Below are 10,687 nucleotides of genomic sequence, written 5' to 3'. Positions count from 1 at the left end.
AAGGCAGGCCGCCTAATTACCACCAAGTTCAGAGTGTCCTGAACCATATGTGGGATAAGGGTCAACGGTTAGAGATTCATATGAACCATCTGAGTAGATCAATGTTAGTCAGGATTCCGAATGAATTCATTAGGCAAAAAGTACTAGAGAAATGCATCTGGTATGTAGGAGACTCAATGTTTCATACAATACCTTGGTCCTCCAATTACTCTTCGGAAGCTCCTGCACTTGAATCTATCCCCATCTGGATCCATATGTTTGACATACCTTTGGATCTTCGAACGACTGAAGGCATCAGTTTGATCTCTGGTCTTGTAGGGGAGCCAAAGGAAACATATGATTATACTATCAATATTGTGAGTTTGAAGATATCTCATGCTAAAGTGGTTGTTGACCTTACCAAACCCCTCCCGAGTGTAGTGGAATATACTCGTGATAATGGTCAACTCGTGGAAATTGAGGTTGCGTATCCATGGCTATCTCCATCGTGTTCTCATTGCCATGAGCTTGGACATATTGCCAGGAACTGTCTTCTTCTTCCCCCTCCGCATGAACAACCATCAGCAGCAGCCCCCCCTCGCAAAAAGAAAAGTCAGGAATCAGTGAAAACAATTTATAAAGAGAAAGATAAGGCGCCTTCTTCTGATTCTGTCTCGCCTACTCCCTCCATTACAACCATCACAACCACACCACTACAAAACCTTGACCAAGAATCAGTAACTCTTGAAAACCCTTTCTCCGTCCTCAACATTATATCATCTGTTCCTTCAACTCATCCAAACCCTACTTCAAATCCAAATCTTGTATCAAAGCCTACCCCTTTCACCACTTCTTCATCTCATCAAATCCCTAAGTCTTCTACCACCCATAAACCATCACCTTCCCCACCTACTACCTTAAAGGACCACTCAAGACCTTATATCTTAAGCCTTCCTGCAGCTATCACCCCCTCAGGTCAACCTTATCCCTAACCTCTGACCCCTGAAAAAACCTTTCCATCCTCACTAAAGCGTTCCCAATCTCATCCCTCTCTTCATTCTCCACCCCTTTTGTTAACTGTAGAAAGTCCCTCACTGTTTGTCCCAAATAGTTCTCCTCCCTTAGAGCGAGAACCCCCCCCCCCCCCCATCTTTAATGGATACACGCCACTTTTTTCGGAATATACGTGGTTTAAATAATCCGGATAAGCATCAGCCCTTTAGGAATTGGCTTAATATTAACAAGCCACTTTTTGGTGAAATTTTGGAAACACATATTAAAGATCTTAATTTGAACCTGACTATGGCAAGAGTATGCCCGAGATGGAATTATTCCTCGAATCATCAGTCCGACGAGGATGGGAGAATCATTGTAATTTGGAAGGATCCGGCTACTGTCCAAGTGATGCACCAATCCAAGCAAACACTTACCTGTGAAGTAAATATTGCCAACAAGGTTCAGTTTGTCTTCACTGCAGTTTATGCCTCGAATTTACGAGATGAGAGATCTGACCTTTGGGTAGAACTCCTTCAGATCCAAAGTTTGTTCTCTCTTCAGTCATGTCCTTGGATCGTTGGCGGTGATTTTAACCAAATAATTCACTTTAAAGAGCATTCCTCGCCAAATGTAAACTCGCTAACGCCTTCGATGTCGGAACTAAAGGACTGCTTCTCTCAAGTGGAACTGTTTGATCTCAGATTTCAGGGGCCCTTCTATACTTGGACCAACAACCAACCAACATCGCCAGTTGCGAAGAAGCTTGATCGGGTTCTTGTAAATGATCTCTGGCTCAGCTATTCCCCCAACAATACCGCTACCTTTCTCCCTCCTATGCCATCTGATCACACTCCCTGACTTGTGGACCTTGCTTACCAACTCCCAAACGCTGGAACTAGACCTTACAAATTCTTTAACTACCTCACCAAACATCCTGATTTTCACCATCATGTTGAGGAATCATGGACTCAGGCCGGAAGCTTTGCTTTCACCCTGGCAGATTTTTGTTGGAAGCAAAAGACCATTAAGAGAGCACTAAAACACATAAACATAGAGAATTTTTCAAACATTCAAGAGAGAGTTAGTGAGACTAACCGTTTGTTATTGGATGTGCAGGTGCAAGCTTTACAGAATCCTTCCCCTTCTACATTCCAGCAGGAGCGTGACCTACATACCAAATGGAATTTCTTCAGAGCCATTGAAGAGAGTTATTTTAGGCAAAAATCGAGAGTGAATTGGTTGCGAGAAGGAGATTTAAATACCTCCTACTTTCATAAGATGTGCCTATCGAGAGCCAACTACAACACCATTAGGTCCTTTATGTTGGACTCTGGTGAACTGTTACTAGATCCTGAGGGGATGAGTAATCATGTTATATGCCACTTTCTGTATATTCTAGGACCTGATATGCTACCACTTTGTCCCCTATGGTCTTCGAAGGCGTGGTTGAAGCACAAAATACTTTTCGCAACACTAGTCATCACAATCAGATTATGCTTGCAATTCCATCTCCCACTGAAATCACCAAGGTCTTGCATAAATTGAATCCGAACAAGGCCCCAGGGCCTGATGGGTTTACTTCTGGGTTCTATAAGGCAGCATGGAGCATTCTAGGGCCTGAGGTTGTTGCATCGATCACCAAATTTTTCCACTCCTCCTTCCTTCCTGCCTCCACCAATGCCACTATCCTAGCATTGATCCCGAAAAATCCAGGAGCCTCCTCTATCAAAGACTATCGACCTATCTCCTGCTAGAACACTCTCTACAAAGTCGTCTCCAAGTTGCTTGTTTCCAAGCTTAAACCGATACTGCCAACACTAATTCTCCCAAATCAAATGGCGTTTGTCAAAGACCGCCTTCTTCTGGAAAATACAGTCCTGGCTGCTGAAGTAGTGAATGGTTATCATAAGATCCAAGGACCAAAGAGAATAGTGATTAAAGTAGATATTGCAAAAGCTTTTGACACTCTTTCCTGGGATTTTCTGTTTACTTGTCTACAGGCTCTAGAGATCCCTGACCAATATCTGAGATGGCTACAAGCTTGTATCTGCACAACAAACTTCACAATTGGTTATAATGGAACAATGCAAGGATATTTTAAAGGATCTTTGTAATCGCCATGAATAACCTATCTCTAATGCTGAATAGAGCTGCTGAAGAGGGGAAGTTCCAATACCATCACAACTGTGACACTGCCAAACTCACTCACCTTTGCTTCGCTGACGATCTCCTTGTCTTTGTGGATGGGTCGATGTCTTCGGTCCAAAATGTACTTCATGTTCTGAAAGAGTTCGAGGATCAATCTGGTCTAGCTATAAGCCTTCAAAAATCCTCTTTCTATGGTGGTGGCCTCATTGAGGAAGAGATTAGCTTGATAAGCTTCACTACTGGTCTCCCCCATGGTACCCTCCCTGTTCGTTATCTAGGTGTTCCTCTCTGCACAAAAAAGCTTACTATTCAGAACTGCGAGCCTCTTCTACAACAAGTAAAAAGCAAGATAAATCATTGGTGTTCAAAGTCCTTATCTTTTGCGGGCCGCCTCTTACTCATAAACACTGTCATTGCCGGGATTTCAAATTTCTGGTGCTCCACTTTCCTTCTTCCTAAAGCCTGCATTCGCAAGATTAACTCCATGTGTAATGCATTCTTATGGAAAGGACAGTTGGAGGGACATCATATTGCACGAGTATCATGGGAAGCAATAACAAAACCAAAGGATCAAGGTGGCTTGGGGATAAGAGACTTGGCAACCTGGAATAGAGCTTGTATTTTGAAGCTTATTTGGGCTTTTCTTTAGATCAAGCTCGATTTGGGTGGCATGGTATCGACTACACTTCCTGTGAGGGTCACTTAGTAGCTTCTGGACAAATGAAACAAAGACCAAGCTACTCTTGGTTAGCAAATAAGCTCCTTAAGGTTAAAGAGGAAGCATACAATTGGATAAAATTGCGAGTGGGAAATGGTACTACCTGTCGGTTTTGGTCGGATAACTGGTCTCCTTTTGGGAATCTCTCTACCTGTCGGTTAGGTATTCGAGCACTCTCTACGCTCCATCAAATTTATAATCAGGGTCGTTGGCTCCTCCCTAATCCTAGATCAGAAAAACAGGTTTCTCTTCATGTTTATCTAACAACCCTAACCCTTACTACAGTAGAAGATCACTATGAGTGGGAAATGGATGGCAAGATCTACCCAAGATACTCAACTGGTCGAGTTTATGAGCACCTTCGTAACCAATTCCCTTTGGTCCCATGGAGGAATGTGATCTGGAATAAAGGTGGCATCCCTCGGCACAACTTTTTAACATGGCTACTAACCTTGAACCGGTGTCCGACGCGTGATAGAATCCTTGGATGGGGACTTCAAACAGATCCGCACTGTCTCCTCTGCAACTCTGCTGCTGAAAGTCGAGATCATCTCTTCTTCCAGTGTGACTACTCATGGAGTGTTTGGAATCGAATAGCTACTCGGTGTATACTCCCCCCAATACGAACCTGGGACGCAACGCTTTGTCAAATGAGCAGCCTCCAAGGACCAAAGGTTCAGCAAAGATTGTGCAGACTGGCTTGGCAGTGTACGCTTTACACCTTGTGGACTGAGCGAAACTCTCGACTTCATCGGCAAAACTTCAGATCTGTGGAATCAACTCTAAAACTCATCGACACCACAATAAGGGCTAGGATTGACTCTTTCAGATTGACAAATCCTTCTATCACTTCATCGATGCTGCAACACTGGTTCTCTACTCTGTGATTACATTCTTTCTTCCACGACTTTCGTCTAAGGGACTTTTACTATTCCATCGCCTATGGAGGAGAACCCTAAGCTACCTACGACTGCAGTATCAAACTAAGATCTTTACTAAGTATTTGCTTTATTGCTGGGCTTCGATCTCTATAATTAACTAAAGCTGAGCTGCACTTTTGTAACTTTTATTTTTCTCTTTTGTAATTAATAGAAAATCCTTTTTAAAAAAAAAAGAAAAAGTGTGTAAAGATGAAAAATACTAATCCAGAAAGAAAGGAAAAACAAAAAAAAAACTTAGTGCCGAAAGGAAGTAAGTGTTTGGAATCTTTTTATGGTGGCTCATGGTCATGGGGACCCAACCTTATTTTTCACATTACTTACTCCTGATCTTATGTTTCTTTAAAATATGATTTGTATTTATTAAAACAATTTTTTTTCTTTCTCCTAAATAGTTTCTTGTACGTGGGAAAAAATGATTTTAGGGAACGTATAAAATAAACCAGTGGGTGAATTCAGAGATAATCATCATCATAAAGTGAGTTATAGTAGGCCCATTTTATTTTACAAAAACTGTAAGTGGGCCTTCCTTGCTGTTTCCGTAACAATTGAAGAAACGACGCCGTAAAGCGCAACCCAAAGACCGTTGTTATTCTTTTTTTTCTCTCTTTCCCGCGCCCGAGAGAAATCAATGATTCGATACCTCTCCCTTCCTTACAAGCTTTTGAATTCTTGAGAACAGAGCGAGCCCCCCCTCCATGAACCTTTCATACAGAGATGGGTTACAGAGACATACACATCTCTGATGGTAGTGCTGAAGACGACTCTATGCAATCTGATTCCTTGAACAACAAAGATGAAGGACACATACCACCAAATAATGAAGAAGATATGGTTGAAGCGTTTCGTAACTTGCTTCTCCTCCATGGTCACTTAACTTCAAACCATGGTGATCACAATACTCTTCTCAGGTACATAATCAAAAAAAAATTCATCCTTTTTATCTCCTGGTTGAGATTTTGATTCTTCTCAGATTGTTTCGAACCAATCAGGTTTCTAAAAATGAGGGATTTTGACCTGGAGAAATCCAAAGATGCGTTTCTCGATTATATGAAGTGGCGACTTGATTCTAAAGTGGATTTGATCTCTAAGGTATAATCAACAAAAAAAAAAAAAAAAGGGAACCAGTTAGTTTTTTTGTTTTTTGTTTTTTTTTCCGTTAACTGGAACAGCAGGGACTCACAACGTGTTCGACGAAATGTCTGACAGAAGTTTAAGTTTGAGGAATACGATGAAGTGAAGAAACATTACCCTCATGGATTTCATAAGGTTGACAAAAGCGGTAGACCAATCTACATCGAGAGGCTCGGGATGGCTGACCTTAACGCCTTTCTTAAAGCAACCACTGTTGACAGATATGTTAACTATCATATCAAAGAGCAAGAGAAGACGCTGAGCTTGAGATATCCCGCTTGTTCGATTGCTTCAGAGAAGCACGTTTCGTCTACCACTACTATTTTGGATGTCTCTGGAGTGGTAAGTATGACTACTTTCTCGTAGAGATGAGAATCGTTTGATTCTTTGTAAGCTGCTAATCCATTTGTTCTTGCAAAAAAGGGAATGTCAAACTTTTCAAAACCTGCGAGATCACCTTTCATGGAAATTCAGAAGATAGACAGCAACTACTACCCTGAGGTAGGTTCGGATTTTGTTACCAGCTTCATCAACAATTAATGCCTTGTGAATCTGATTGGTTTGGTTCTAGACTTTGCATCGCCTCTTCGTTGTCAATGCCAGTTCTGGATTTAGGATGTTGTGGCTTGCACTCAAGACCTTTCTTGATGCTCGGACTTTGGCTAAAGTTCAAGTATGAATTTGATGCTTCTTTCTTTTTTTTTGTTTTGTTTGGTTTAGTCACAAGCTCTTTACCAGATGGTTATGTTTGTTCAAGGTGCTAGGACCCAACTACCTTGGAGAGCTACTCGAAGCAATAGATCTAAGGTCTAAACCTTTTGTAAATTTGATTTTTTTCTGTTAACTGGTCGAAGGATTTGTTTGCTTTGGAATCTCAGCATTGTTTGTGTCTGATGTCCAAAAAAAAAACAGCAACTTGCCAACATTTCTTGGAGGAAATTGCACTTGTTCAGATCATGGAGGCTGTCTTTTTAGCGATGAAAGAACTTGGAATGATCCAGACATCAAGGAAAAGATCCAGGTTTGTGCCAGAACTATTGAACTTCCATCAAGTACTACTATACACAGTGAAATTAGTGATAACTTCTTCAATATTTGTAGGAGTCTTCCACAATCGAAGATGCTGATTCAGAGACGCAAACTACAGATAAAGTCTCAGAAAATGCTTCAGCTAATCAAAAGGTACAAAAGGATTGTGTTATGAAAATCAAATTCTAGGAATTTCACCAGTATTGATGCTAATTTAGATGTAAATGGAATGCAGGAAAACTCAGGCAAGATCATGATTACATTGGAGAAGTATACCGCCCTAAAAACTGCTGTTAAGGATTCCCAGAAGGTGAAACCGCGCGTATTGATATATACATTTCACAAGAATAAATATTTGATTTCATGAATCTTTTGTCTGAATTTGTGTGGTTGGTTCCTCTGCAGAAAATTGAAATGTTGGAGGTATCACTCCATGAGACCAAAAAGGTAAAGAGAGACCAACAAGATAAGCTAAATTGTACTACTTGTAATCTTGTATAGTTTGTATATATGCTTAAGAGTCAATGGCCTTTCTCTTATTTTCAGGTCTTGAAGGGACTCGCAGAGATCATTAAACCGAATGAAACCGAAGCAAACCTATTGCCAAATACAAACCGGTTTAGAGTAAGACAAATTAGTTAAGAAAAATGTCCGGTTTAATGAGCTTGAAATGATGATAGATAGTGTGTGGAATCCGTACTACGGTGATAAATGCAATCATGTGTGGAGCCAATCTGTCTCACATGCCCTCTAATTTACTTCCACAAACAACTGCACTGCACTGCACGTGTGATCTCTGATGCTTCAACTTCATTTGCTCACACATTTATTTCTCTATGTTTTATTAAAATCTAATTCCACAGCTCGATTTGATCCTCTTCCCGATGACAAAGACAAATGCTTCATAGTAGTACTATTTTAATTTAGGGATTAGATCATTTTTAGTAGCAAGATCTAATGTATCAAGATTTGGCTGTGATGCATAACAAGTAACAACTAACAACAACATCAGAAAGACTGACCATCATCATCATCATGAGCAAACTTTATAGAGAGTAGCGTGTGAGTTTAATAAAGCTTCTGCAATAGAAAATTTACAGATTGCTACACCTAAACACAGTCCTATCCCAAATTTCAACATTCATCGCAGAGTGGACAAAATAAACAATCAAAACAGATGATAAATACTCTTTGCTTTTGAAAGCTCTCTACAATTTCAGTTTCTATCAAGAAGAACAACATCCACCTTTCTTGGACTCCCCCTGCCCCTCTGACGGAATCACAACTTTCTTACCATTGCTGAGTGAAGCAGGATCTTGCTTGTTTAGCTCCTGCGAGCTCATCACTTTCCTGCTCAGTATGTTGTATATCTCTTTCACAACCGTCTCAAATGCAGCGGCCACGTTTGATGAGTCCAAAGCCGATGTCTCCATGAAGAAAAGACCTTGTGCTTCAGCCAATGCTTTTCCTTCTGCTGTTGAGACCTCTCTCAAGTCCTTCAGATCCGACTTGTTGCCCACCAGGATCGTCACAACGTTCATATCAGAGTGTGCTGCAACAGTTTCATTGAGATTGTTCAGCCGAAGATAAGTAAGAAAGGGTATTTTTTTAAGGTGTGGTTTCTTACTGTGTAGCTCGTTGAGCCATCTACCAATGCTGTGGAAAGTCTGCCGTCTGCTGATGTCGTAAACCAGAAGAGCTCCAACTGCACCTCGGTAGTACGCAGAAGTGACTGCTCTGAAGCGTTCTTGACCTGCTGTGTCCCATATCTGTGCTTTGATCTCCTTTCCGTTGATATCCATCTTCTGCGTCTGAAACTCCACTCCAATGGTCGACTTTGAATTGGGATAGAACTCATCCCTCGCAAATCTGGCAAGCAAATTTGATTTCCCAACTGCAGAATCACCGATTAGAACTATCTTAAAGAGGTAGTCTTCGCTCTTGTCGTCCTCAGAGTAGAAAGCCATCTCCTTTTTTTTTATGCTCGAGATTATCCCTTCTACAGAAACATGTCTTAACCACTGGCTTGTAAGCCTGTGTACACAAAGTTAAGAAGAAAACAAAGTGCCAAAGTGAGGAAGAGGGAAGACAAGAATAAGTAGAGTTGGCAAAGGAAACAGGAAAGATTGAGATCTAAGAGTTAAGAAGAAAAGGTGAAACAAGAGAATCTTTAAGATCACCTGTGTACTTGAGGAGGTAGCTTCCTAGAAGGTTCTGTTCAACAAAGTTGACTAAATTTCAAAACTTTCAGCTCTCAATCTCAACCACCGTAAGAAAATCTAACACAAACAGAGGATTCAGCACAAAAAACACCATTATGATTCCAAAAGTAAGGAAGGCAGCAGTAACAAGTTACCTCTTCGGAAAGCTGGATCTGACCCCTTTAAAACCTCCTACAGAAACTTGTCATACAAGCTCACATAAGCAAGCCTAAATACAAGAAACAAGTAAAGGCAACTTAAGTTACACAAAGCTCAGCATGAGAATCTAAGTAAGAAGTCGGTAGATACAAAACTAAACTATTGAGAAATCACAAGGCATCATGAAAGCCTCCAATAAGAAAGCAGAGAAATATTCTGATCTATCATAAAGAGGGGGAAAAAAAAACAGAACTGAGACAGAAAAGACAAGCAGCGGGCCCAATTCAACCAACAAAATACTCATCACTTTAGATCACACAAAGTGCAAAACTAAACACTGAAAGAAAGAAATTCTCAGTCTTTTGTCTTTAGGGGCTCACATTAAAAAGATGAATTGAGTAAATTGGTTTCTGCTTAACTACGAAAACCTTCCTTCCAAAGGTAGGCCGCCACACAGAATTTTTTAAAAGATGATGAGACATAAACACACAAACAAACAAACAAACAAAATCGAAAATTTTCACCTAAGAAACTAACTAAAGTCAAGTGAAGAGAACCCAATCCGCTTAAAGGAGAGTCAAAGAGAGATTTGGGATATATCTTTTAAAGCAAACAGAGCATTTGTAATGGAAACCAAGTCAACAAGACAAAGAGTTACATGAGAGATCACATCACATTCCCGTCAAAATGTAAGATCACACACACACACAACACACAAAACGCTGATGATCACAAATTCACAGACCCATTTTGCAAAAGAACTCACATTTACAGGGATAATCATGTATAGAGAGAGAGAGAGAGAGAGAGAGAGAGAGAGAGAGAGAGAGAGAGAGAGAGAGAGAGAGAAGGAGAGAGAATTAAAAAAAAAAAAAAACCTTCTTTTTTTTGTTTCTGGGGAATTATGGTGAGGAAAACAAGATTACCTGGTAGAAGCTAACGAAAGAGGATGGGAATGGATCCAAGAACGAAAGGGGATCCTCTCAATATGGATTCGGAAACAAAAATAACAAAAAATCAACGCTTCTTCTGGGAAATCAAAGACACGCTGATGAGAGTACCTTCTTCTGGCACAGAGACAGAGACACCGAGAAAGAGAAAAACCGGAATTTTTTCCATTTCGGTTTCGGAATTTTCTATTATGGGCTCAATATGGGCCCTTTTGGACCCCCTTTCCCTATTTTATCTTAGGCCCTATTTTATTTTTATAATTTAGCAATAACCAACCTTCTTCTTTTCTTACCCTTGGTGTATTATGTTTGTAGTTTTTTTTTCTTCTTTTGTAAACCAAATTACCAACTACTCCATCTAAACAATGCAATGTGAATTGTTTTTAGAAAACTAGTGATCTTATCATAATCATAAAAAGAAAAGAAACAAAAAAA

At 40.3% G+C, this 10,687-nt stretch overlaps 1 protein-coding gene and 1 pseudogene across 4 annotated transcripts; one reads left to right on the top strand and one right to left on the bottom strand.

Annotated features, from left to right (window-relative positions):
* Window positions 1–5,388: 5,388 nt before the first annotated feature.
* Window positions 5,389–7,819, top strand: LOC104760140 (phosphatidylinositol/phosphatidylcholine transfer protein SFH11-like; annotated as a pseudogene). The gene is made up of 11 exons (XR_015588947.1): window positions 5,389–5,690; window positions 5,772–5,871; window positions 5,989–6,255; window positions 6,337–6,414; window positions 6,485–6,586; window positions 6,671–6,720; window positions 6,826–6,934; window positions 7,015–7,095; window positions 7,178–7,252; window positions 7,348–7,389; window positions 7,489–7,819. The product of XR_015588947.1 is annotated as a phosphatidylinositol/phosphatidylcholine transfer protein SFH11-like (transcript).
* Window positions 7,820–7,950: 131 nt separating this feature from the next.
* Window positions 7,951–10,456, bottom strand: LOC104760139 (ras-related protein RABA5a). Of its 3 annotated transcripts, none has more exons than XM_010483009.3 (5): window positions 10,229–10,456; window positions 9,299–9,372; window positions 9,123–9,221; window positions 8,570–8,976; window positions 7,951–8,494 (listed from the first exon to the last, which is right to left on the bottom strand). In XM_010483009.3, the coding sequence occupies exons 4-5, from the start codon at window positions 8,907–8,909 to the stop codon at window positions 8,169–8,171; spliced, it is 666 nt and encodes a 221-aa protein (XP_010481311.1). In that variant the 5' UTR covers window positions 8,910–8,976; window positions 9,123–9,221; window positions 9,299–9,372; window positions 10,229–10,456; the 3' UTR covers window positions 7,951–8,168. The 3 variants fall into 3 exon arrangements, with proteins under 3 accessions (XP_010481311.1, XP_087355497.1, XP_087355498.1); XM_087499371.1 differs by lacking the exon at window positions 10,229–10,456 and adding an exon at window positions 10,069–10,226; XM_087499372.1 differs by lacking the exon at window positions 10,229–10,456 and adding an exon at window positions 9,961–10,208.
* Window positions 10,457–10,687: the final 231 nt, after the last annotated feature.

This window comes from Camelina sativa, chromosome 18 (genome assembly GCF_030686135.1).
Source record: "Camelina sativa cultivar CO46 ecotype springtype chromosome 18, ASM3068613v1".
NCBI lineage: Eukaryota > Viridiplantae > Streptophyta > Magnoliopsida > Brassicales > Brassicaceae > Camelina > Camelina sativa.
This window is presented reverse-complemented; position numbering and strand designations above follow the sequence as displayed.